Source organism: Hippocampus zosterae, chromosome 7 (genome assembly GCF_025434085.1).
Source record: "Hippocampus zosterae strain Florida chromosome 7, ASM2543408v3, whole genome shotgun sequence".
NCBI lineage: Eukaryota > Metazoa > Chordata > Actinopteri > Syngnathiformes > Syngnathidae > Hippocampus > Hippocampus zosterae.
The window spans coordinates 12,759,549-12,786,632 of record NC_067457.1 but is presented as its reverse complement, the minus strand read 5'-3'; the positions used below and the strand labels follow the sequence as shown (position 1 = coordinate 12,786,632).

At 43.5% G+C, this 27,084-nt stretch overlaps 1 protein-coding gene and 1 long non-coding RNA gene across 2 annotated transcripts; one reads left to right on the top strand and one right to left on the bottom strand.

Annotated features, from left to right (window-relative positions):
• Window positions 1–927: 927 nt before the first annotated feature.
• On the bottom strand, window positions 928–27,084 carry LOC127604153 (tubulin--tyrosine ligase-like protein 12). Its single transcript, XM_052071107.1, has 14 exons — window positions 26,861–27,084; window positions 26,260–26,420; window positions 22,782–22,980; window positions 21,724–21,883; window positions 20,813–20,946; window positions 20,612–20,688; window positions 20,374–20,490; window positions 19,107–19,295; window positions 17,541–17,652; window positions 17,272–17,423; window positions 17,021–17,102; window positions 16,868–16,936; window positions 11,479–11,617; window positions 928–1,185 (listed from the first exon to the last, which is right to left on the bottom strand). The coding sequence occupies exons 1-14, from the start codon at window positions 27,002–27,004 to the stop codon at window positions 1,034–1,036; spliced, it is 1,887 nt and encodes a 628-aa protein (XP_051927067.1). The 5' UTR covers window positions 27,005–27,084; the 3' UTR covers window positions 928–1,033.
• On the top strand, window positions 9,943–18,684 carry LOC127604337 (uncharacterized). The gene is made up of 3 exons (XR_007963270.1): window positions 9,943–10,259; window positions 10,506–10,602; window positions 18,331–18,684. It is a non-coding gene; the product is annotated as an uncharacterized LOC127604337 (long non-coding RNA).

The window sequence follows — 27,084 nt, the reverse complement described above, 5'->3', positions numbered from 1 at the left end:
GTGCTCGACTCATCGCCGGAATATTGCATGCCGTGCCACTGCTGTTGCTCATGATCGTAAATATAATTCGAGACCATTCGCGGTTAGTTATATTTTCGTCGTCCCAAGGGAATCATTATTATTAGCGTGCGTTAAATAGTATTTGTATTTAACATATCTTCCTTGTCGTTTTTTGGCAAGCATTTTCTGTTGTCGCGTTTTCCTTTATTTCCTGGTTCTCGTTTTTTACCAGTGCTTTCTGTTGTTTATTTGGCGGGGTTTTTGTTTGTAATAAATATTTTTTTGTTTTGACTAAGTCCTTGTCGGTGTCTGCTCTTTCGCGGATCCACTTATTGTTGTTTGCTATGTTATGTACGAAGCAGTTCCTTTCCCTGCTTTGTGCGTAACGTGACAAATATTGCGTGACATTGCCGCCAAAGTCAAATCACTTTTCGACTTTGGAAGCCCCACTTGAGGATGATATTCTGAGATTGCAAAATGACATTGGGATCAAAGCCAGCCCACTGAGGTTGGAAGTGATTTCCTTTTTTCAAACAGAGAGCGACATGTTTGGTAGCGGGGTTTTTTTCTGTTTGGTTCATATTTGGTTCTATGTTGGAATGCCAAATGGCTTGGCCCTGGGGCTTTTAGTGTTTTAATGTGTGTGTATGTGTGTGTGTATGTGTGTGTGTGTGTGTGTGTGTGTGTGTGTGTGCGTGTGTGTGTGTGTGTGTGTGTGTGTGTGTGTGTGTGTGTGTGAGGGGTCAGATGTTGACACTGGACTGGTAGCTCTCCGGAGGTTGGCTCCTTGAAAGGAGCCCTTGGAACAAAAAAGGTTGGGCACTCCTGTTCTAAACATTTCATCTGTCGCTCTCTGAATCTGCTGTTGGGCATGCTGTGCATGTACATCTTGATTAAATTCACAAAGATTGACTTGAGAAGCACAAATAACCTGAACCCTCATTTGTATTTTTACTTTCCAAAAGCACAAAGAACCAAACTTTCTCCAGCTTTACAAACAAAGGAAGTCGGTGGAGAAGAAGAAATAAGGTGATCATGCAATCTGTGTCACAGGGCAATCTTCAGGCCGGTCCAAGAAGAGCGTCTGGAACATGTGATTGTAAAAATCTGGGTGGTAGAGGCACGCCCGGGTGCAGTCGGGGCTGAAGTTGAACTCAAGAATTTGAGGAATCATGACTCTCTGACCTGCCACACAAGACAAGTATTTGTTACATAATGTTGCACATACTTTTCTCTCACTGGATTTAGATGTCATCATAAATACAACAAGTGGGAAGAACAAATCCAGTCATTGGGCTTCTCTTTTGGATCGTACGAATGCATTTAACGATGAAACTTCTCAAAGGTGCTCATGAAATAAAAGTGACTCTTACTCATACTGAGTGACTGTGACTCAGTATGAGCTAACAGCCTTTAGTGTAGTCTGACCTTGTCCCACAGAGGCAACACCCTGTGCCAGATCCTCAAAAGGGAATTTATATAATTTATATACCTTATTTTCAGCACGATAAGGAGCACCTAAAAGCATTCAATTTTCTCAAAAGCTGACAGTTGTGCCTTATAACCTAATTTTATATATGGACCAATATTCTGATTTCGTAGATATAGCATTTGAAATGTTTTGGAAGGTGCTTTATTGCAGCTGCAGCAGTTGTGAATGCGCTATTATAAATAAAGATGTATTATATTCCATTTCCGTTTTTGGACAAGACCAATCAAACACCAAGCTAAAATTATGGTAAACTCAATTGAGATAGAAAGAGCGTATGAAACCAAGTTTCTCGGATTAGTAATAGACTCAAAACTATGTTGGAAGTCACATATCGATAACGTAAAAAGAAAAATAGCCAAAACCGTAGGGATCCTCTACAAAACCAAGGAAGTGCTAAATAAGAGATCTTTGTACACATTATACACGTCATTATTATTACCATATATGACCTACTGTGTGGAAATATGGGGAAATGCCTGCAAAACAAACACACTCCCTATTCTCAAACTACAAAAAAAAGCAATTCGAATTATTAATAGATCAAAATATACGGAACCCACAAATCCACTATTTATCTAATTAAATACGATGAAATTTTATGACCTGGTTGACTTTAAAATCGCCCAATTAATGTACAAAGCACACAATAACCTGCTCTGACAAAACATTCAGAAGTTTTTCGAAATTCGAGAAAGCAGCTATGATTTAAGAGGTACCAACTTATTAAAAAAATTCAAAACAACAACAAACATCAAGCAAAGAAGTGTATCTATCAAAGGTGTTAATCTGTGGAATAATCTCGAAACGGACCTAAAAATGACTAAATCACTTGCTGAGTTCAAAAACAAATTCAAAAAAATAGTACAAACAACCTACATAAATCAGAGTTAAAATGATAACTTCAAAACATTAAATATAATGATAAATCAGAACTAAGTTGATAAATAGAGAAAGGTATTGAAATATCCATTATGAATACAAGAGAAAATTGACACAAGAGTGCCAGGGTGTGGATGTATATAATCCCGATAGAAACCAAAAGTTGTAAAAATATCACGGTTGCGGGTAAAGTATGAGCCTTAATGGAGACTTCTTTCTTCTTTTCTGATTGATATAAAAAATGTATTAGATATAAACACATAACTGGGTAGGACTAGATAAGTTTTTTACTTCCTCCTACTCCCTTGAACATAACTGTTCTTTTTACTTTTTTATCTACCTTATTTTCTGTCAAATTATTACTGTATATGTTTTATGTTCAATAAACCAACAAACCAAACCAAATCAAACCAAACTTTAGCTTAGCTCCATCTAGTGGATGCATAATGCCACTATTTATATAAATAAAATCCTCATCTCACCCCTCGGGTGGTGTCTGTCCCTCATTCAGCTCGGGTCCTCTACCAGAGGCCAGGAAGCTTGAGGGTTCTGCGCAGTATCCATGCTGTTCCCAGCACTGCACATTTCTGGACTGATATGTCCGACGTTGTTCCCGGGATCTGTTGCAACCACTCATCTAGTTTGGGGCTCACTGCCCCGAGTGCTCCGACCACCACAGGCACGACTGTCACCTTTACTTCCAGGCTCTCTCCAGCTCCTCTCTGAGCCCTTGGTATTTCTCGAGTTTCTCGTGTTCCTTCTTTCTGATGTTTCCATCACTTGGGACCGCTACATCCACTACAACGGCTTTCTTCTGCCCTTTATCTATGATCACGATATCTGGTTGGTTCGCCATTACCATCTCGTCAGTCTGGATCTGGAAATAGGTCCCACAGGATCTTCGTTCTGTCATTCTCCACCACCTTCGGAGGCGTTTCCCATTTTGACCTTGGGCTGGATTTCGTCCAGGGCGATCATGCTGTAGCCAGATATTAAACCTCACTCAGTACATCGAGGATGGTTTTGAGGCCAAGCAAATTACTGGTGCAGTTTTTGTAGACCTGACTGCTGCATACGACACAGTAAATCACAGAATCCTTCTCCTGAAACTTGCCAAAGCTGTTCCTAATACGATTGTGAAAATCATACAATCACTGCTTACAAACAGACGCTACTTTGTAGAAATGGATGGCAAGAAAAGTAGATACCGGACACAAAAAAAATGGTCTCCCACAAGGCTCTGTTCTGGCTCCAGTACTTTTTAACATCTACACAAATGACCAGCCAGAGTTTGTAAACATCCAAAGATGTATATATGCCGATGATTTGTGTATTGCCACCCAATCACGCTCATTTGAAACCACCGAAAGGCGACTATCAGCTGCTCTTCAACATCTAACAGAGTATTATAAACAAAACTCACTTAATGCCAATCCAGGAAATACGCAGGTGTGTGTTTTCCACCTAAATAACCACCAGGCAAATAGAAAATTAAGCATCCACTGGAATAATGAGAGACTTGAGCATGTTGACTATCCCGTCTATCTTGGAGTCACGTTAGATCAAACGCTCTCCTTCGCAGAACATGTAAGGAAACTCAAGTCAAAAGTTACCACAAGAAACAACCTCTTAGCTAAACTTGCTAACTCTAACTGGGGAACAGATCCTAAAACTCTGAGAACAAAAGCTCTAGCACTATTCTACTCGACTGCTGAATATTGCTCAGCAGCATGGGCAAGATCGTGTCATGCTCACAAAATAGATCCTGAGCTGAACAACACATGCAGAATAATTACTGGCACACTAAAACCAACACCACTGCCAGCACTCTACAGATTGGCGGGCATCCCACCACCACACATAGAGACATTCATGCAAGGACACAAAAGCATAGTCAAGGAAATGACACAAGACACCCCCCCTCTATGGTCATAGTGACTCAATAAGAAGACTGAAGTCCAGAAAGAGCTTTATGACCGTCCAAAGTTTAGATCCTGAGCAGTCATCAAACCACAGGTTCGAAAAATGGAGTAAATGGGACAGCTCTGCACTAAATGGTGCAATCCAAAGCCCAAACGAACATCTTCCAAGTGGAACTGCCCTCTCAAGAAAGAACTGGGTGACATTAGATAAAGCAAGAACCAGAGTATCCCTGTGTGGAGTTTGCATGTTCTCCCCGGGCCTACGTGGGTTTTCTCCGGGTGCTCCGGTTTCCTCCCACATTCCAAAAACATGCGTGGCAGGCTGGTTGAACACTCTAAATTGTCCCTAGGTGTGAGTGTGAGTGCGAATGGTTGTTCGTTTCTGTGTGCCCTGCGATTGGCTGGCAACCGATTCAGGGTGTCCCTCGCCTACTGCCCGAAGACAGCTGGGATAGGCTCCAGCACCCCCCGTGACCCTAGTGAGGATCAAGTGGCTCGGAAGATGAATGAATGAAAAAGAACCAGAGTAGGCAAGACTGTCAAGTCAAGTCAACAGTATTTATAGAGCACTTTCAAACAGCCATCGCTGCATACAAAGTGCTGTACATGGAACAATTTAACATGCACAATAAACAGTAAGACAAATCGGTAATAAAGGCGGTAGAAAGCACCAAACAGTAAAATCAAGAACAAATCTAAGTCATGCTGAGTCGAATGCCAAAGAATACAAGTGAGTTTTGAGGATGGCTTTGAAGATGGGCAGCGAGGAGGCTTGCCGAATGTTCAGTGGGAGGTCCTTCCAGAGAGAGGGACCAGCAACAGAAAAGGCTCGATGCCCTCTGAGCCTCAGTTTAGTTCTTGGTACTTCTAATAATGTCTGGTCCACAGACCTGAGGGGCCGTGTTTCGGCAGGTGTGTAGGGGCGGATGAGCTCAGAGAGGTAAGATGGCGCGAGATTATTCAGAGATTTGAAAACAAAGAGGAGGATCTTGAAAATAACTCTAAAATGAATGGGGAGCCAGTGAAGGGATGCCAGAGTATGAGTTATGTGCTCCCTCTTACGAGTACCAGTCAAGAGGCGAGCAGCGGCATTCTGGACCAGCTGAAGGCGCTTAATGGAGGACTGGCTGACTCCAAAGTAAAGGGCATTGCAGTAATCGAGCCGGGATATTGACAGTGGCATGAATTACTGTCTCAAAGTGTTCATGTGAGAGGAGAGGTTTTATTTTGGCCAGCTGTCTAAGGTGAAAGAAGCTGGATTCAACAACGGCACCAATTTGCCGATCGAGTTTGAAATCACTGTCCAGTTTAAGGCCCAAGTTTGAGACCGTTGATTTCAGATAAGGAGACAGGGGGCCCAACTCTACAGGATGGAATGTACAAGGGCCACTGGGACCAAACAATATCACCTCTGTCTTCTTTTCGTTGAATTTCAAGAAATTTTGTGCCATCCAGGTTTTGATTTCTTCCAGAAAGGATAGGAGTAGCCTTAATGAGAAGGCATCTTTCTTGCTCAATGGGACATAGATCTGGCAGTCATCTGCATAGCAGTGGAAGGGAATACCATGTTTCCTTAAGATGGAACCCAATGGGAGCAGATACATCGAGAAAAGCAGAGGCCCCAGAATTGAGCCCTGTGGAACACCACATGACGGGAGCAGTGCGTGACTCAGAGCAGCCAAGGCTGACACAAAAGGTTCTGTCAGCTAGATAGGACCTAAACCACTCAAGAGCACTGCCGCCAATGCCCACCAAGTGCTGCAAACGAGTCAGCAGAATACTGTGATCCACTGTATCAAATGCTGCAGTTAAGTCCAATAAAACTAGACACATGTGGTATCCAGAGTTATTTGCCAGGAGGATATCATTAGAAATGCGTAACAGGGCTGACTCCGTGCTATGCATCGTCTTGAAACCTGACTGGAAGACCTCCGAGATGTTATGTTTATCCAAGAAAAGTTTCAACTGCATGTGCACCACTTTTTCCAGAATTTTGGAAATGAAAGGCAGTTTGGAAATGGGCCTGAAACTTGACAGCACATCTGGATCAAGACCAGGTTTCTTGATCAAGGGTTGGACAACAGCATGTTTAAACTGTTGGGGAACTACACCAGAAGAAAGGCTGCTGTTGATGATATCCAAGACCGATGCGGCAACACTCGGGAGAACCTCCTGAAAGAAGTGCGGGGGAAGAGAGTCGCAAGGGGAGCCAGATGTGTGGGTTGTGACGGTTAGCTAGAATAAGGTCCGACAGATATTCTCTTTTGGCCTCTTTTACTGTGAGCTGGTAGTTACACCCTATAAATGGGGACTCTCACTCAGCAGTGAATGTCCGTGTGGCCACCCAATACAAACAATGGAGCACATTCTTCGGGATTGTGAACTGGGGCCACCTGCACAGATCAAGACCTCTTAGACACTAATGATGTTGCCAAGCAATGGATCCAGTACTGGCGCGACAAGATAAGATGACCTTGGGGTTTCCAGTCCATACTCCGCACAGATGTCTCGGTAGACTATGCCAGCCACCTGGTTATGGCGTTCCATGTAGGCTTTCCCTGCCAGCATCTTACACCCTGCAGTTATGTGTTGGATCGTCTCAGGTGCCTCTTTGCACAACCTACACCTTGGGTCTTGTCTGGTGTGGTATATCTGGGTGTCAATGGCTCTGGTGCTCAGGGCCTGCTCCTGGGCAGGCAGGATGAGTGCCTCTGTGTTGTCCTTCAGACCAGCTCTCTCTAGCCACTAATAGGACTTCTTGAGATCGGCCACTTCGGTTATGGTCCGGTGCTACATCCCGTGTAGGGGCTTGTCCTCCCATGATGGTCCCTCTTCCAGCGCCTCATCCTCTGTTCCCCATTGTCTGAGACATTCTCTGAGTACGTCATCCGTTGGATTCTTCTTTTTGATGTATTCATGGAGCGTGGATGTTTCACCCTGGACAGTGGCTCTCACAATCACAAGTCCCCGGCCTCCTTCCTTTCGGCTTGCGTATAGTCTCAGAGTGCTGGATTTGGGATGGAACACTCCATGCATGGTTAGGAGCTTTCGGGTCTTAACGTCCGTGGTCTCAATCTCTTCCTTTGGCCACCTTATGGCCTTACCTGCAGGGTATCTGATCACTGGCAGGGCATAGCTGTTTATTGCCATTGAGCTGCTTCTTAGGACTTGCCTCACTCGCTGGAGGTATTTGGCCGTAGCCGCTTTCCTTGTTGCCAGTTCGAGGTTGCCATTGGCTTGCGGTATACCAAGGCACTTGTAGCTGTCCTCAATGTCTGCTATTGTTCCTTCAGGGAGTGAGACCCCTTCAGTACGGACGACCTTTCCTCTCTTAGTCACAGATCCGACTACATTTCTCAAGCCCGAATGACATCCCGATGTCGCTGCTGTAGATCCTGGTTGTGTGGATCCGGGAGTCTATGTCCCTTTCGCTCTTAGCATACAGCTTTATGTCATCCATGTAGAGGAGGTGACTGATCGTAGCTCCATTTCTGTGGCGGTATCCATAGCCTGTCTTGGCTATTACATGGCTTAGGGGGTTCAGTCCTATGCAGAACAGCAGTGGGGAGAGTGCATCACCTTGGTATATGTCACATTGATGGACACTTGGGTAAGTGGCTTGCCATTGGCTTCAAGTGTGGTTTTCTACATCCTCATCGAGTTCGCAACGAAGGCTCTTAGGGTCCTGTTCACCTTATACAACTCCAAGCATTCAGTGATCCATGTTTGTGGCATTGAGTCATAGGCTTTCTTGTCATCAATCCAGGCTGTGCACAGGTTGGTATGTCGGGAACTGCAGTCTTGTGCGACTGTTCTGTCATCCAGGAGCTGATGTTTGGCTCCTCTGGTATGTGTACCAATGCCCTTCTGTGCTTCGCTCATGTATTGATCCATGTGTCCACTTATCTTAGCCGCAATGATGCCTGACATGAGCTTCCATGTTGTGGAGAGACAGGTTATTGTCCGATAGTTGGATGCGGCTGCACCCTTTGAGGGATCCTTCATGATCAGGATAGTTCTCCCTTCGGTTAGCCATCCTGGGCGAGTCCCATCCCTCAGCAGCTGGTTCATTTGTGCTGCTTGGCGCTCATGGAGTGCTGTGAGTTTCTTTAGCCACTAGGTGTGGACCATGTCCGGGCCTGGTGCTGTCCAGTTCTCATCTGAGACTCTTTCCTGTATGTCTGCCACTATTATGGTAACTGGGTTCTGTTCAGGGAGGTTGCTGTGCTCCTCTCTCAGGGTCACCAGCCATTGTGCACTGCTGTTATGTGCAACCTCCTTCTCCCATATGCCTCTCCAATACCTTTCAGTTTCCAGTCTTGGTGGGTCAGCTCTGTTGTTGTTAGGACCCTGCCACTGAGCATACACTTTCGCAGGTTGTGTTGCGAACAGCCTGTTTATTCATCTGGCCTCATTCTCTTTCGTGTACTGCTTTATGCAGCTGGACAAGGCTTTGTTTGGAGCCTTTGTTTGGCAGTTTCGAGTGCTCATGGTATGGTCATCTAGATGTACCTCTTGGTTATTGGCCTTTTCATCACACCTCTCTGGGCCTCCGTCAATTGACTCACATCTTTCCGAGCCGCCTTGATCTTAGCCTCCAACAGTCTTTTCCATGGTGGGTAACGTATCTCATGGCTCCCATGGTTGCTCTTATAGCCAAGCATCTCTAGGATTACTGATGCTGAAGTGTATATCACCTCATTGGTTTCTCTGATCGCTACGGTCGGGATCGCCTTCAGTACTGCATTCACACTTTCCATTAGACTTTCAGGTGGTACTTCACATAGACGTTGTAATCGGTTTCTAGGTTGCCCAGCTTTCATTCTCGCCATGATCTTAGCCTTCGGGTCAGTTGCTGCCTCGCTCAGCATTTCATTCATTGGGGCTGGCCTCCCAATCTCATCATCTGCATTCATTGGGGCTTGCCTCCCAATCTCTGGAATTACCTCTTCCTCTTATCTGGCAGCCTGGGGACCTTCACCATGGAACCTGCGTTGTACTTCATCAATCTCAAGTTGTGACAGCAGTTTCCGTTTGTGGATGTTGGAACACTGAGCTACTAGTTGTTTCGTGGTCAACCGTGACTGTGGGTTTCAAAGTAACCATTTAGCCCACATTCTCTGCATGTAACCCCTCTGACTAGGGTTGCTTGAGTAGTCGCATTCCAACAGAGCCATGTTATCACATCTCGCCCATCTCTGCTTTGCTTGAGAAGCACATTTTTTATCAAGGTGCTCTGGTTCCCCAGCACCTGACACAGACCTTGTTTGGTCGGGCGACATCTGAGCATGTCATTCGTTTTATTGTCTGTCATCATTGTATGAGGTAGTCATTAGCGTGAAGGATCTTGCCCAAGGACCACCGTCTCCCATACGCCAAACCGATGCCTTACCAACTGAGCTATGCAGCCGTGAATATATATACTGTATATACAGTATATATACAGGCATATATATTTTTTAAGTCCGCAAACAGTCCGGGAGAAGCTGTAAAACAACAGTGAGTTACATAGAGCAACATATACAGTACTGTACTCCATGTACCGGTATATGGAAATTTGTTTAAAATTTTTTTTTAATGAACATGTTTGAAAAAAATCTGCGATGCACCGAATCCTCGATAAACGAATCGCGAAATAGCAAGAGATCACTGTATATACATATATATAAAGCTGTATGCATAACATAACCGCAGCCACTACCTTATAATTTGGTGCGTCCTATACAGTAAACACTCCCATCTCTGGAATTCTATGAAAATTCACCCGGAATAAAAACCTATGCATTAACATTTTGATTACGATATTACATGTTATCGGAACTTACGTAAGCGGAAATTCTACTAGCCGAAACCCGGATGGAGACGGAAGGCCGGGGGAGCTTAAATACATGGAACGCCCACCCGATGCGACAGAAGACACGTTTTCACTTCGCCTTTTTCTATCATCAGATCCGAAAAGACGACGGGTAAGTGCCTTTTTATTGCCGTGCGTTTTACTGTAATTGCGAAAGATTTTAACTTTATTCACTTATGTCCCTAGATCACGGCACTAGCTCAAAATGCAGTGCCCACTCGACACAACTGAAGAAACGTGTACGCTTCGCCGTTTTCATTCATCAGATCCGAAACGATGATGTGTAAGTGAGTGTTTATTGGCGTGCATTTTTTTGTAATTGTGAATGATTTTAACTTTATTCACTTACGTCTCATAGATCTCGGCACTAGCTTAAAAAGCAGCACCCACTCGACACGACGGAAGAAACGTGTTCGCTTCGCCGTTTTCATTCATCAGATTCGAAACGACGACGTGTAAGTGACTTTTTATTGGCATGCGTTTTACTGCAATTGCGAAAGATTTTAACTTCATTCACTTGCGTCTAGATCATGACATTGAAATGTTAGAAGAACTGTAATGACTAGCGCAGCGAGTGAAATGCATCTGTTTGAGCGAGGCTGGACACAAAGTAAAAAGCATCCAGCAGACACTTGGAGTCGGAAAGATGCAATTCTACGAAACTTTAAAAAACAAAGCATCGATTCAACTCCTGATGATAAGCCACCATCCAGCAAGGAAGCAATGCAAATGGCAACAAAAATCCTTCAGTATGCACAAGAATCACCAGACATCAGTGATCAATGGAACAGTTACTTGCAACTAGAAAGAAAACTGTATGACACGCAGGCAAACATTGTCATAAACCAAAGAATGCATCCAACAAAACAATCCAAAATAGACACGTTTTTTCCCCAAGACAGAAAAAAATAAACATTAAAATACTGTACTTATTGTACTGTTGTGATTTTTTTGGATACGCCTCTATTGCAGTTTTTGTTATATAAACTTTTTATAGACAGTATATTTTTGTATTTTATTGATTGTGTTGTTACACATGCATTTTGTCAACATACTTGCAGGTTCATAAAGGCTCATTTCCCAAATGAGGAATTTCTGTTATCAGGACAGATTGGGCAGCGCAACATGAGTCCGTACTAGAGAATGTTTACTGTATACGAAAACAGTTTTAAAATGGGCCATTCATTGAAAGTGTGCCTTACACTCCAAAGCACCTCATAGTGCGGAAAGCCCGGTACTCATAGAGAATGGACTATATAGATGAAGCCAAATGGCCAACTCATGGATCAGTCCAAGGAGCAACAAGACATCAGAATGGATGGAATACTTGCCATTGTCTTCTGTTCTCCACTTCAGCATGAGGTCTGCCGCGTAGATTGCACGGGAAGACGGGTATGGACAAATGCCATACGGGGCAGGTCGAGATGAAGCGGCCTGGAAGAGCCTCTTGAATGCTTCGAACAATTGGGCCTGAAAGAGGAAAAGAAGCATGGTGGATAAAAATCATACTTAAGACTGCCCTACAACTGTCGGCCAGCGTTGCATTAAAAATGATTAAGAGGTCTTGATTGACAGGCGATGTTGCACTGTCACTTAAAGTGGTGATAGAAGATGCTCAAGAAAGCAGTTGCCAAATATTTGTGTGATCTTATTTGAGAAAGACGCGTGTTATTGCACTTTGTTCATCAGCAGTGCGTTGAGCTGCTTTTGGAATCCACTGATCGGTATTTGACGCAGAGTTATATTACCGTATTTTCCGCACTAATAAGGCACACCTAAAAGCATTCCATTTTCTCAAAACCCAACACTGCACCTTATAATCCGATGCACCTAATTGTATTGTACAGTCAAACCTTGGTTTTCGTCCATAATCCTTTCCAGAAGGCTGTTCGAAAACCGAATTGTTCAAAAACCAAAGCCGTGCTCTTTTTAAAATAAAAATGTTAAATGAACATGTTGGCTCACAATGGAAAGCAACACGAGGAAGCGTCTCTTCCTCGTCTACCCGAGGAAGCATCACTTCCTCGTCTACCCGAGGAAGCGTCACTTCCTCGTCTACACAAGGAAGCGTCACTTCCTCGTCTACCCGAGGAAGCGTCACTTCCTCGTCTACCCGAGGAAGCGTCACTTCCTCGTGTAAGGAAGGCGAGAGGAGTCAAATGGTGCATTCAAGTGCGCTTAGTTTGTTCGAGAACCGAAACTTGTTCGGTATGCAAGGCACAAAAAACTCAAAATTTTGGGTCGAAAAACGACGTTTGACTGTATTCCTTTAATGTAGCTCCCTCTAGTGGATGCATAATATAACTGCATCCACTACTGTAGCTTCTATTCTATGCGCATTATAATGTGGTGTGCGCTATAATAATAATAATACATCACATTTGTAAGCGCCTTTCACAACACTCAAGGACACTGTACAGCCAAGACCAATAGTAAAACACAGATAATATAGGAACAGTTAAAATAGGATGTTCATTGAAGGTGGCCTTATACTCCAAAGCTGAAAATAGGATACGAGCATTTCAGGGAATGCACTGAATTGGTGCAAGTCCCACTTTTCAGGTCTCTTACTCTTTGTAAACAAGTAAAGAATGACTGTTGTGCATCTAAAAGTTAATAATAAAAGTGATAAAAGTAAATGGCGTGCCAGAAAGATCAAGCTGTGGACCACTGTTGTTATAATAATAATAATAATACATTTTATTTAAAAGTGCCTTTCATGCCATACTGCCATCCAAGGACACTGTACTGACAATACAATGTAAAAATGAATAAAAGAAATATTATATAAAAACAGGACATAAAATCACAAAACAAAGGAATTGGAAGAGTTATGTATTGTAGGCAGTCCTTAACAAGTGTGTTTTTAGACGGGACTTGAAAGTGGAGAGAGGTGTACAGTTTTGGAGATCCGAGGCAGATTGTTCCAGAGCTTTCTTTGGAGCAGCGTGACTGAAGGCTCTGGCTCCCATTGTGCTGAGGCGGGCAGGAGGCACTGACAGGCGGAGGGAGGACGAGGATCTGAGGGAGCAAGTGGGGGTATGCACCTGGAGTAGATCGGACAGGTAGGGAGGGGCCAGATTGTGGATGGCCATATATGTACACAGGAGCAGTTTGTAGTTGATGCGGTATTGGACAGGGAGCCAGTGGAGTTGCTGAAGGATTGGGGTGATGTGCTGCTGGGAGGGTGTTTTTGGAAAGATGCGAGCAGAGGCGTTTTGAACCAGCTAGATTTTATGGAGAGACTTTTGAGGTAGGCCGAAGAGGAGAGCGTTGCAGTAATCTAAACGGGATGTCACAAGACTGTGAACAAGAATAGCAGTGGTGCGGGGGTTGAGGGAAGGGCGAAGTCTGTTAATATTGCGGAGATGGAAATAAACAGTGCAGGTGATGGTGTTGATATGTGACTGGAGGGTGAGCATACTATCAAGGATGACTCTTAACGTGAGGGGAGGGGGACACTGAGGAACTGTCAATGTTGAGGGAGAAACTGTTAACTTTAGATTGAGTGGATTTGGTTCCAAGAAGGAGAATTTCAGTTTTATTAGAATTTAAGAAAGTTTGTTGTGAACCATGTTTTGAGTTCGGAGAGGCAAGAGGTGAGGGAGGGGGATGGGAGTATGGAGTTTGTTTGCAGGAAAGGTAGAGCTGGGTGTCATCAGCAAAGCAGTGAAAGTGGATATTAAATTTGCGGAGGATATGACCAAGAGGCAGGAGGTAGATGATGAAGAGAAGGGGCCCTAAGACAGATACCTGGGGTACACCTGTGGTGACTGGGGAGGGCTTTGAAGTGTGAGGTAGGAGTGGAACCAACTGAGGGGAGTGTGGGAGAGACCAATGAAGGAGAGTCTATTGAGGAGGACAGTGTGAGAAATGGTGTCAAAGGCTAGGAGAATGGAGACTAAACCAAGTCTCAAACTGCTATAAGAAGATCATTTACAATTCGGATTTGGCCGGTCTCTGTGCTGTGGCGGGGGCGGAAACCAAATTGAAAAGGTTCATAGAGGGAGTGGAGGGATAGGTGGGAGTGGAGTTGAGCAGCAACAGTTTTTTCACGGATTTTAGAGATAAATGAAAGGTTGGAGATGGGGCGGAGGTTATCGAAGTTGTTGGGGTCTGAACCATGTTTTTTTAGTATGGGGGTAACAGCAGCGGTTTTGAAATGTGATGGGACAATTCCAGAAGAAAGTGAGGAGTGAATAATGGCAGATATGAGGGGAAGCAGGGAAGGAAGACAGGATTTAACGAGGGATGAAGGGAGGGGATCAAGCTAGCATGTGGTGGGTTTGGATTTGTGGATGAGGTTGGATATTTTAGCAGTCATGGGTGCAATTAAACTGGAAAAGGGATGGCAAGGAGAAGAAGGTTCAGGTTGGGAGGGAGCTGGCAGGTTTTGATGGAGGTGATGATGAATCTTGATTTTGTCATTGAAGTACTCCATTATGGAATTGTGAGTTGCTGTGGAGTACAGGTGAGGGGGGGGGGAGGGGGGGGGGGTTGGTGGCTGCAGGATTTTGTTCATGACAGAGAAGAAAGTTCTTGAGTTTCCTTCATTGGAGGGGATGAGGCTAGAGTAATAGTTGGATCTGCTTTGTGCAATTAGGTCCTTATATTGAGTGATATGGGTGGTGTACATGTCCTTATGGATGGTGAGACCGGTTTTCTTGTAGAGACGCTCAAGTTGGCGGCTTTTTGATTTGATGGACCTAAGAGCAGGTGTAAACCAGGGGGCAGATGTGGAGAATGAAGTCCTTTTTTTCAGGGGAGCGAGTTGAGAATATTGGTGAGTCAGGTGTTGTAATGGGTGATGAGGTCGTCCGGGTTTGAAACAGTGTCTGGGGGCATGGAACGGTCGATAATGGAGCAAAAGGTGTCAATGTTGATATTTTTGGTGTTACAAAAAGAATTGAGGCAGGGGGTTTTGATTGAAGAAAGGCGGAGTATGGTGTTAAAAGTGAGGAGGAAATGGTCAGTTACAGGAAGAGCATCAGCAGTGGGCTTGGAGGGGGAGAGACCAGAGCAGCAAACCAAGTCCAAAATGCGGCCTTTGATGTGGGTGGGAAAGGCGATGAGACAATGTATCCCAAGGCTCTCTAGAGAGGATACCAAGTCTCTGGTGAGTGGCCGGTTGAGGTTGTCCATGTGAATATTGAAATCTCCCAGCAACATTAAATTTGGCGAGAGAGTGAATAGATGTGTGATTAGGCTGGAAAATTCACTGATAAAATCACTATGTGGCTTGGAGGGGGAGCGATAAACTGTAGCGATGATGGTTGGCGAGGGTCCAGGGAGCTTAAAAAACCAGGCATTCAAAAGAGCTTGATGCAGAAACGGAGACGGGCAGGACTTTTCATTTCTCGCGGTGGATAACCGCTAGACCTCCTCTACGGCTGTTGCAACGGGGACGGCAGATGTAAACAAAGCCGGCAGCAGTTGATTCATTCAAAGCAGAAAAGTTGATCGTCTGTTGCCAGGTTTCTGTTAAAACGAGAAAGTCGAGTTGGTGGTCGACGAGGACGTCTTGGATGAGGGGTCCTTTGCTCGTGAGTGAGCGGATGTTGAGCAGACCAAAGTTGATGGCAGAGGTGTCATGTTTGACGGCAGCAGTGCTGCTCACCGACCTAGCCAGGCGGGCTAATGCATGATTGTTGATGTTGCGGCCGGAGTTTCTGGGAGGGTGTCAAGAAGTGGACCAGATTGAGTTGATTGAGCTCGACATGTCTGTTCGACCCGCAGTGGATGTAGCGACGTTGAGGCAGGCGAGTGATGTCCGGATGATGGTGCAGCTCTGGTGGCGGAGGCTCCGGTGCAATCCACCGGATCCGGAGAAGCTCCGCAACAGAATACTGGAGCAGTCCTGCCAGTGGATAGTGGCAGAACGTCGGGAGTATGGACTTAAGAGCAGGTGGGTCGAAGAGGTTTTTGCGTCCCATGTCGGGGGGAGGAAAAGTGGTGACAGCACGTTAGCATAAGCTAGCACAAGCTACCGGCGTTAGCCCGTGGACTAAGCCACGATGGGGTTGGATTGATTGGACGAGTGATGATTCAAGTTGTATTAATCACGTACCCACAGTCCAAGCAGAAGGGCAAAAGAAAAATCAAAAGGAAGATCTGAATTTTAGAGCTCGGAGTGAAAAGTGGCCTGCGTCCTCTCACCTCTCATGATTGACATGAAGATATGGTTCAGTCTTTTTTTTTGCAGATGAATGTGTAGAAAAATAGCATTGCCTTTATCAAAAAAAAGTTCATTCTTTTCATTTTGCTTTATTTTCACTCAGTCAACACCCCTTTGTACCAAAGTTGGTCAACAGGTTTCGGAGTGTGACACACACAGGTGTTTACAGATAGAGCGAAACTGGTTGAAAACTACGGTCACCATTGACCAACAGTGGGGGAAGGTTCTCACTGACCATTTATCGAGTCTCAGCATGATCTTCAAAGCTGCCACAAATGCACAAATTTCATCTTAAGTCGCTGGACAAAAAAATTCGTTTGAGGCTAAGGGTTGGCATATGAGCCCAAACTAACAATGGAAGGCTCAGGGCAATGATAGGTGCAAACACATTTCACATCTATCGTCACTGAGTGGGAAAAAAATTGTCATTCGCTCAATATGGTTTTGCAGCCAGCTACACAGGGAGGAACTTTAAGTGTTAAATTGAGAAAAAAATGATTTTCACATTCCATCATAATTGACTCAAGTAGATCGAAGTCACTTACTTCCACTTCCTTCCAGGTATATTGGGGGTACTGTTTTTCAAACAACAAGATGAACTCATCAAAGTGAATCTGGTGACAGACATCGGTTCAGTTTTGATACCAACCAATCATACAAACTGGCCATCAAGACGGTGATACTGCAATCAAAAGTACCTGCTTTAGCTGCACACCCTCCGTATAGTTCATGACCGTAAAATGTTTCTGGTAGTCATCAAAATGATCCAGCGAGAAAGGTCTGAAGAGAGTGAGGAAGAATGTGTGTGTGATGGCTTGACAAAATGCAGATAGAGGAGATCTATACAACCGTCCTTCTTGCTTCAAATCTGTCAGATTCAGTATCTGACTCTCTAACTTGTATGCTTTAGAAAAAAAATATCGATATTTTTATGATGGCGGCGCAATACCTATTTGCAAAGCGCAACCAGAAGACATTGTAGGCGTAGAGACGCAGCGGGTTGACAGAGCGTAGCATCAACATGTAGCGGATGTCAAACTTGACCAGTCCAACGTCCTCCCTCTTGAACAGCACCGGGTCCTCGATGTATTTACACACAACCTGAAGCAGAAAGGGGTTCATGAGTTTAGCATAAGGTTGCAACATGAAGGATAAATAGAACAATAAAGGTCTGCTGAAATATATTCTGTATTATAACATTTTGGGGCCAAACAATACCTTTGGTGTACTCTCTCGCTGTCGGATTATGTAGTTCAGGTTGTTTGTGATGTGTATGTCCATTCCACGGGCCAGATTCCACGGCTTACATATCCAGTGGTTATCTTGGCCCCTAATGTCAAAAACAAATCTCAGATTGGTTTTAATAATACCAATAAACAAATAAAGAAAGAAATAAAATATCACCGCCTATTTGTTATTCGCCAGCGGCTAGGAAGAGTCTTGTGAATGAAATATTCTACTTCCACTTAAGTCTCCTAGGCAGAGTCGAAGCACAAATAAATAACCACAAGAAGGCGAGACAGAGAAGGTCCCCAACTAACCGATAATAAAACTTGTCGTGCCCAAAGGGAGACAATGCAGTTCTACATGCATGTGAGTGTTTGAAGGTTATCATCGCTGTAACATCAACACTTATTTCCCTTCGTCCGTCAATAGCGTTTCACGTTACAGTAAATAGTCTCATCCCCAGAATTCTATGGAAAGGAATATCCTTCACCCGGAATAGAAACCTAAGCATTAACATTTTGACTATGATATTACGTGTTACCGGAACTTGCGTAAGCGGAAATTCCACTACCCGTAACCCGGATGGAAGTGTAATGCCGCGGGAGCTTAAATACACGCAACGCCCACCCTATGCGACGGAAAAGACACAACGCTGAAACAAGTTTTCTCTTCGCGTTTTTCGATCATCAGATTTAAACGACGACGTGTAAGCGACTTTTTACTGCCGTGCGTTTTACTGTCATTGCGAAAGATTTTAACTTTATTCACTTACGTCGTGTAGATCATCGCATCGAAACGTAGAAGAACTGTAACGATTGGAGCGGAGCGAGTGAAATGGATCCGTTTGAGCGAGGCTGGACACAAAGTTAAAAAGATCCAGCAGACACTTGGAGTCGGAAAGACGCAAATCTACGAAACTTTAAAAAACAAGGCATCGATTCAACTCCTGATGGATGACAAGCCACCATCCAGCAGGGAAGCAATGCAAATGGCAACAAAAATTCTTTAGTATGCACACGAATCGCCAGACATCGGGATCAACGGGACAGTTACTTGCAACTAGCAAGAAAACTGTATGACACGCAGGCAAACATTGTCATAAACCAAAGAATGCATCCAACAAAACAATCCAAAATACATGTTTTTTTTCCCCAAGACAGAAGAAAAATAAACATACTGTATGTATTTTACTGTTGTGACTTTTTTGGGATACACCTGTCTTGCAGTTTTTGTTATATAAACAGTTTTTGGACAGTATATTTTTGTATTTTATTGATTGTGTTGTTACACGTGCATTTTGTCAACATACTTGCAGGTTCATAAAGGACATGTACCATCCTCATTTCCCAAATGAGGAATTTCTGTTATCAGGACAAATTGGACAGCGCAAACACGAGTCCGTACTAGAGAATATTTCCTATATATGTTGGCATTAAGCTAGTTAGGTTTACTTGGTCTTACTTTTCAAAATGATAGATGTTTGTTGAAGATTCTGATGTTTAAACACTGCATTTTTTTGGTTGGTATTTGATTGCTATTTAAAAAATAACAAAAAACCTTTGTTGTCTCTCTTGATAGTGCCTTATGAATTGTGGAAGCTCTGTATGGAGGTTGAAGGTTATCGGTATCACATCAGAAGCTCTCGTCACTCTCCGGGATAAGGCAGCAAGGCAGTCCTTCACAGTGATGAGGTTCTCACAGGGGAACTGATTCAGCATCACATGAGGTCGCTCCATGCTGAACTTTCTGTCAGGAAATAATGTTATTGGTAAGGCTCTTTGTGGAAGCCCTTCAATAGAAAATGTATCACTCCAACAGTCACAGAGTATGTCAAAAGTTTCCCTTTAATAACCCACGACATATTATTGACACCCAAAGAAAAACCACAATGATCACTGAAAAACTTGAATCTGACATCAGTAAAAAGCAATTAAAGGGCCCTCGCAGCCCTGGCACTAAAATGTGTGTGTACGGACACATTGGGGATCACAGCTGGCTGACTCGGACTTGTCAAAAACTTAAAGGGTGGTACTGAGGAATGTTTTGAAAATTCCAAATTACAGCCAGCAAAAGACGCAAGAACCGACCAGAATTCCAGCTTTGGCCACAATGTGCTGCGAGATTCTAGTTTATGTTAACTATTTCAAACTAAAAAGTAAAACCTTTTGTTCATTATAACCTTACATTTTGGCCGAGCTGGAACTTTATTTATCTATTTACCACTTTATTTAAACAAACCGTGACTGTGGTTGCGTGTAAAATAGTGATATGCCAAAACAATTCCTTTGGAGAAACTGCAATGTTCATTAAGGATTGCTTCTAACGGTAAAATATTAAGTTGAGGGGGGCCATCATTTTTTTCCCAGGTCTGTTTCATTCAGTTGATTTATTTTTTCCTGTTGAACCCCAATTCAAAAGCAATGCCGGGTGGCTAATTTTCATTACAGTTATATGACTACTCTAGTCAGATTACGGTGACCACGATGGATTGTTATTTCATGAAGTGGAGCAGTCCCAATGATTTTGTCCATGTGTGTATCATGTCGGAATCTGAGGGTTTATCAGCCTTTCGACTATGACTTCGGCTGACTTCATGTCAACCACAAATGGAATTACGAGCTTTGAGAAAGCTTCTCGAAAGTATCACTTTGACATAATCGTCATTGACAACTAGGATATTGTATTGTGACGCATTGTGCTGTGCCATTCATGCTACTGGTGTCACAAATTTGTCAACTTAAAAAAAATGCCTCCAATTGCCAGAATGTACACCAGTTTCTATTTTTGGGGTACACAATGAAATCGGGGGAACTACTCTCCTCACCTGTACTCTTTGATGTGGTTGTAGCTCCAAATGACATCCGCCTCCTCCTCATTCTCCGTCAGTTCAAAACCAGCATGCGTCAAGTGATTAATCACTTGCGACATTTCAGAGTACACCCTGGAGACAAACAACCACGTAAAAAACAAGGGCCGGGGGGGGGGGGGGGGGAACAAAAATCAAACCGTGTTCTCATATTGTGGGACAAATAAAGGATATCTTATCTTATGAAAATACAAACTTTAGGATTTGGCCCTCGGGTGGTGCGGGGGGATGAATTTCCACAGGAAGTTGCTCTTTATTCTCCCGTAAAACAGCCTAGATTATGGCACAGACGCAACAGTGAGGAACCTAGAATTCAACAGAATGGGACTTGGAGAAAAGAAGATTTTCCCAAAATAAAAAAAAAAAAATTATGTCTGAATACAGTCATGGTCCTCACCTCATAGTATGAATCTGCTGGCTCCGTGATTTTTGGACACACCCCTTGAAGGTCAGCCGATATCCACGGGAACAAACGGCACTGTCGAACCAGCGGGTCCGCTTCGCTGTATGCAAAGTCACGGGTTATTTCATCTGTAAAATTAAAATTGTTCAGTAGTTGGTTTCAAGAAAATACAAGTGCATGAATATTCTGGGTGAATTTGACTTTTGGCTTTTGGATGGTGTGATTTTCAGAAATCAACGCATCTTCGGATTACAAAATGGAGAAATTGGGGTTCAAATTGAAGGCTGAAGCAAAGGATGACTTTCAACCACAACGTCTAATACAATAACCGTGTTCAGGGCCAACTGAAGGTTGGTCACAAACCTTCGGTGACCACAAACCCCACACCACCCCGAACAAAAATGAACAATACCTGAGTATTGTTCAGTTTTGCTTGATTTGAGAAAATAACTGGTCAATATTAATGTTTGAAAAACTTTCACAAAAATAATAAATATTAGATACGGTTATTATAATAATTCCTATTATTATGATTTTTCTACGAGCTTGATTTTTTTTTTTGTGCGCCCCCATGCACCGTGCCTGACTGTGTTGTTAGCCACTCACACAAACACAACCAGATGAAGTTCATTTTTGCGTACACTAAAAAAAAACGTGTGGAATGTGAGACCATTTTGGTCACAGTCGCGAGCTCAGGAAAGACAAGCTTTGCATGGAGGGGGGGAATGAAAAAAAAAGGCAGATTACCAATTCAGGCGATTACCAATAAATAAATAAATAATTAAATCTAGAATGCATAAAATATTTTTCTCCTAATTTCAATGGGCATCTGTTAAACATGGAATTTTGTTATTCATGGGTCGGTCGTTTTTTTAATTGTGTCCCGGATACGCGTTTGCCATCACCTCCCTTTTGCAGATCTCTGAGAGGCCAGAGGACAGTGAAGGCCGCTTGGGCCTCGGCAAAGAAAAAGGGAGCCATGCCACAGCTGGGTTGGTCCGAGTGACGCACTTGGGAACCAAACTCATCCATTATGTACCACACTGGAATCTTCTCCTCCGCACACTGAACGTCGCAGCATATTAGGATTATAAAAGAAGCATGTCATTCAACCCGTAGAGTACAGTGAACATTCTCAGCACCGTATCAACAGCATTCCTTCATATATTGACATGAGTGACAGTTTTGGAAGCAGTGACTGATCGCTCTTTTTGTACAAACAAAATCATGGTTTGTCTTCAGTGTTCGAGGTTTTCATCTAGATGCAAGTAGTAACTTTTATTTCTAAAAGAAAGAATTATTTAGCTGTACTACTACACTTCAAACTCATTCACTCCCTAAGACATATTTACACGTCTTTTCAGACTCTACATATTCAATCCGAGGCACTTTTTTTCCCCCATTTTTTTCAAGAGTTAAGGTGAAAACACAAAAGAGTCCAAATTGCAGGTACTGAATTTAAAATGGGACACATGGAAAAGAATACCGGTAACCACAAGTGACGTCAGTTACACCAGTGGTCCCCAACCGGGCCGCACAGAACGAACTTAAATTTTTTGTTTTATTTTGGAATCTAAATTGTTTTATTTTTAAAAATTACCGGATTCTCTGTGATATCCGTCTACAGCACGTGTCAAACTTAAGGCCCGGGGGCCAGATCTGGCCCGCCACATCATTTTAATTGGCCAGCGAAGGCAGCTCAAACATGTCAACTTCCATGACACCCCCTGGTCTACAGTATGTCACTCTTGACGCAGTTCAAGGAGGTTTTCTCGGTCAAGGAAAGTTTCTTTGGGAAGAGGAAAAGGCCCAGTCAGGGGATAGAAGAGGAGCCTATGACTTCCAAGAAAAATAAGGCAACATTTAATAAGACAGTATAAGGAGTTCTACTTAAAATACCGATTTACGGTCCGTGGGGCCAAAAAAGATTGGGGACCTATAATGTGTGTGATTTTTGATGTACCCCTTGCGAAAGTTGATATGTCTGGTTGTAGAGCCACATGTGCTCCATCACTAAGTCAACTCCATCAGCATCGTTCTTCTTCGCACTCAAATCCAGCCCCATGAGGGACGCCATTCTGGACAGCAAGCCAGGAATCTGCTGCAGCTGCTGACGAGCGTGATCAACACGATACGTCCAAGCGTGGTCGACCAGGAAAATACTGTAGACACAAAACGTGTTTTCATTAAAAGCTCATGAAAAACTTGAAAACTCTCGACAAACAAACAAAATAAATAAATTTAAAAATATATGGTCGTGGACAAAAATGATGTTGCCACTAAACCCCCCCCCCCCCCCCCCGACAAATATTAGGGTAGGACTACACGATTTTAAAAAAACACACAAAAAAAACCCCACATACTAGACGCTGTCATATTGGTAAAAAAAAAAATCATCTGCAAATTTGACCACGTTTACCAATATTTGTTTCTCTTATTGTACCCTCAGTTCTTTTTTTTAAATTTTGATGCTCAACCGATTAAAACAGTTTTAATTTCCATCCTGGCAAAACAAGAACATTATTTGAAATTGACAATTTACGAATAGCGATGACAGATCCACTCTGAGAAACGATTAGAACGAACTGAATTTAAAAAAAAAAGAAATGAAAACTAACCATAATGAAAAAAAAATCAAGAATTACTATAGTGCTGATCTCACTGCATAGTAACTTGGGGCATGGTGTACAGCAGTGGTCCTCAACTAGAAATGCTGTAGGTCCACTTTTTTTTTTTAATAAGACCAAGGTCCGGTCCCATGCACGGCGGTTATGGGGAGCAGGGCTATATGACCATTTAGTATGGTCAAGCCAAGCTTATACAAATCAACACTCCTCACAACCAACCAATGAAAATAACAATTATCACTTAGTCAGTACACAGCAAATAATGAGAGGTATTGTGTTGAGGCACAGGAACTCTTTTATTTTGTTATGTTGTGCCTGCTTAATAATAGAAATAGCCCTTTTAGGGAAATAAGACATTTTTACTTTAACTTTGTTAAACAGTAGTTGTCATTTTTTACCCTTAATTTAACAAAAACAAAACACTCATTTTACCAAAATAAATACTAAACATTCATTCATTCATTCATCTTCCGAACCGCTTGATCCTCACTAGGGTCGCGGGGGGTGCTGGAGCCTATCCCAGCTGTCTCTGGGCAGTAGGCGGGGGACACCCTGAATCGGTTGCCAGCCAATCGCAGGGCACACACAGACATGAAAAGAAAAATATCCTTTTCATTTGGACAATTCCCCTTTTCACATACCCTCTGAAATCACTGAAAAATATATGAGAAGAGGAGTTAAGAACCATTTTAAATACTGACACAAGGGAGCACAGGAATGTGCAGTGCTGTTCTTCCACTAAAGGTGAATGTAATGTCTGAGGCATGCAAATATTATTTGAGGACGCCATTGGGATGTTCATTTACCATGGTGCGGTGTTCTGCTGTTAAACAGCTGCAAAGATCCCCGGGTAGATGGGAGCAAAACTGCACACAATCGAAACCTCCCGCGATTCGTCTTGTCTAATTGTCTGTGTGCGGCTCTCCTCGGCTGAAGCTGTGAGCACACTGTGGCGTTGCGCATGCGTCTGTTTCCTGACACAATCATCATATATGCTGACGCTTATGATTACACACCTTAAGTTCAGAGGAGCCAATCAGCGCATCGTATATGCTGCCGCTTATGTATGGGCACACCTTAAGTTCAGAGGAGCCAATCAGCGCATCGTTATCGCCGACATGCCCTGCTATAATTTATTATTTTTTACAAATTGCCGAGGGTCCGGACAGAGGAGGTCGGCGGTCCGGTCGTGGATCGCGGTCCTCCAGTTGAGGAAGAATGTGGTACAGTAGTGATGGGTCCAGCGACACGATGCGTTGATGCATGCGCCGGGCTCACAGAGCAAACCACGTATCGGTGCATGTGCCGCTTCATTACGTCACGTGATTGACACATGAACTGCACCGGCGCAGTTTAGACTGCATCGGCTGCGTTGACACAGTCCAGGCTGCTAATTGACACATCGGTTGCGTTGACACAGTCCAGGCTGCTAATTGACACGTGAACTGCACCGGTGCAGTTTAGACTGCATCGGCTGCTTGGCACAGTCCAAGCTGCGGCACTTAGTCCAGGGGGCGTCGACTCAGTGCAGGGGGCGTTGACGCAGCAAAAGCCCGCACAGTGTATCCTAAGGAAGTGCGTCTGGCGACACGATGCCATTTGCCGAAACGAGCTAGACCTCACCCTCGTTCAAATAAAAATATATGTTTGGGCAATACGGAAAACACACTGATTATCAGAAAAAATGTGTCCGTCTGACTACCAGCGTCATGTCGGCTGTCATATAATAGGCTATTATTATATGAGAAGTTTGATGACTCTGCCACGTTGCTATTAAAAGTCACATAAAACGTAAACCTTGTCTGCTGACCATCATTACATCGGCTAGGCTAGTTTAGCTGTTGTTGTAGTTCAAAGCTTAATATGGAGCGTGGGTTGGGTCGGCGCCGCAAGTACGTGCTCGCGCGCACAGCTGAGAGCAGCAGACTATCGACTGCTGAGACGCGCTTCACTCGAGTGACGTTGCTACAGTACGTGCATATTATGGAGCAGCTTCCGGACAAATACAAATTTTCCGCCACGTAGAGCCATTTTGATCTCCTTTTGGAGAATAAGGTATTCATTAAAATCTCCTTGTCTCACCAAGTGCCTCTCGGATTTTTGACATGTCTTATTCCATTGTGTGTGTGTCTTCTCCACAACAGGGGAAATAGCATGCATTAAATGCAACAGACTGAAATTTAAAACACTGGAGCATCTTATTTTTCTAAATCAAAATTTGTGAAGACAAAGCCCACAAGCATACTAATTCACATGAATTTCACATTATTGAAACACATTGAATGATACAATATGAATGTGAATGATATTGACAAGGGTCAATGTCATCTTTATTGTCAAATATGCTTTATGTATGACATGCAGCATAGATGAAATTTCTTCCTCTCAATCCTCTGTGCATACATGCATGTAAACATGCTGTGCATTAAACACACGCAGCTAAGAAAGGATAGCAGCTACACTATATAAAAAAGGACATGTAATCTGAACAGTATAGACAATATAAACGGCATAAACAACAGCATAAACAATGGCACTTGTAGCTACACTGAGCTTTTAACTCATTCAGTACCAGTCATTGGGTAGAGTGAGGTAGTGCATTGTATACATGTCATCATCAAATCAGCTTGTTCAGTCTGTCAGGTGGGTTGGCTGCAGGGATTTTGAAGGTCCAGTAGGTGGCAGTGGTCAGCGACACAGTATCAGTACAGTATCAACACAGTGTGTCATTGTGTCGACACGCCTCATGAGGCCTCATAGTTTACATACTGTACACTGTACAGTATGTAAACTAACAAGACTTCTCGGCCATACCTTGTTGGCTGTGAAGCTTGCAGTCCACTCTGGCAGGAAACAACCACTTCGGAGCGCATCGTTCCAGGCTTGTCCTTGTCTGTGCACTCACCAGTCTTTCCACTATCATCATAATTTTCTTGAATTTGGATGATTGTAAACACCTCCCCAGCATCATAAATCTGACAGGAAAAGAATGGATGGTATTACTAAAGTAAATTTTAATTTTTTTTAAATTGACCTCCCTTTTATCCTGGGAGATTTATGCGTCCCATTGATCATAGGAGCCAGGTGGTTCTCGGCAAGATGCCCCCCTCCCTCCCTCCACATGCTTTTCACGTGCTCCTCAAAAGTCTGAGTTCTGGGGACGAGTCCGCATATAAGAATGCTTTGCACATAGTGTTAACCAGGCTGCAGGTACCCAGCAGATGTGGACCAACACACGTAACGTGTATCAAAGTCTTTCTTCATTCACGCTTATATTTGATTATAACACGCAAAACAAAACAGCATTTTTTCCCCTTTGAGCGGTTGCCAAATGCCTACAAAGTCCAGCGGTGCAGTGAATTATTGATTGGTGACGATGCCACGTGTGGTCCAGCGGAAAAAAATGGTCACTGACCTCGTTGGTGAGCTTATGATGGAGACTCCTCCAGTATGTTTCAGGTATTACCGACCCTTGTAATGCGTTGCGGTATAAAATTACAAATTTCTTAAATTCCTCCTCTTCGTCCATTTGTAAGGATTCTCCAGCAATCGTTGACATTTTAGATCGTTGAACTTGTTCACTTTACGAGAACCCGGAAGTAGATGGAATTAATTCCACTCATGGCTATAGCTATAACC

Coding starts and splice junctions, on each gene's coding strand:
- LOC127604153 (XM_052071107.1), bottom strand. CDS start 27,004: ATGTCAACGATTGCTGGAGAATCCTTACAAATGGACGAAGAGGAGGAA. Junction 17,653..19,106: donor TATCAAGAGAGACAACAAAG/GTTTTTTGTTAT, acceptor TTTTGACATTAG/GGGCCAAGATAACCACTGGA. Junction 17,424..17,540: donor AGCGAGAGAGTACACCAAAG/GTATTGTTTGGC, acceptor TTTCTGCTTCAG/GTTGTGTGTAAATACATCGA.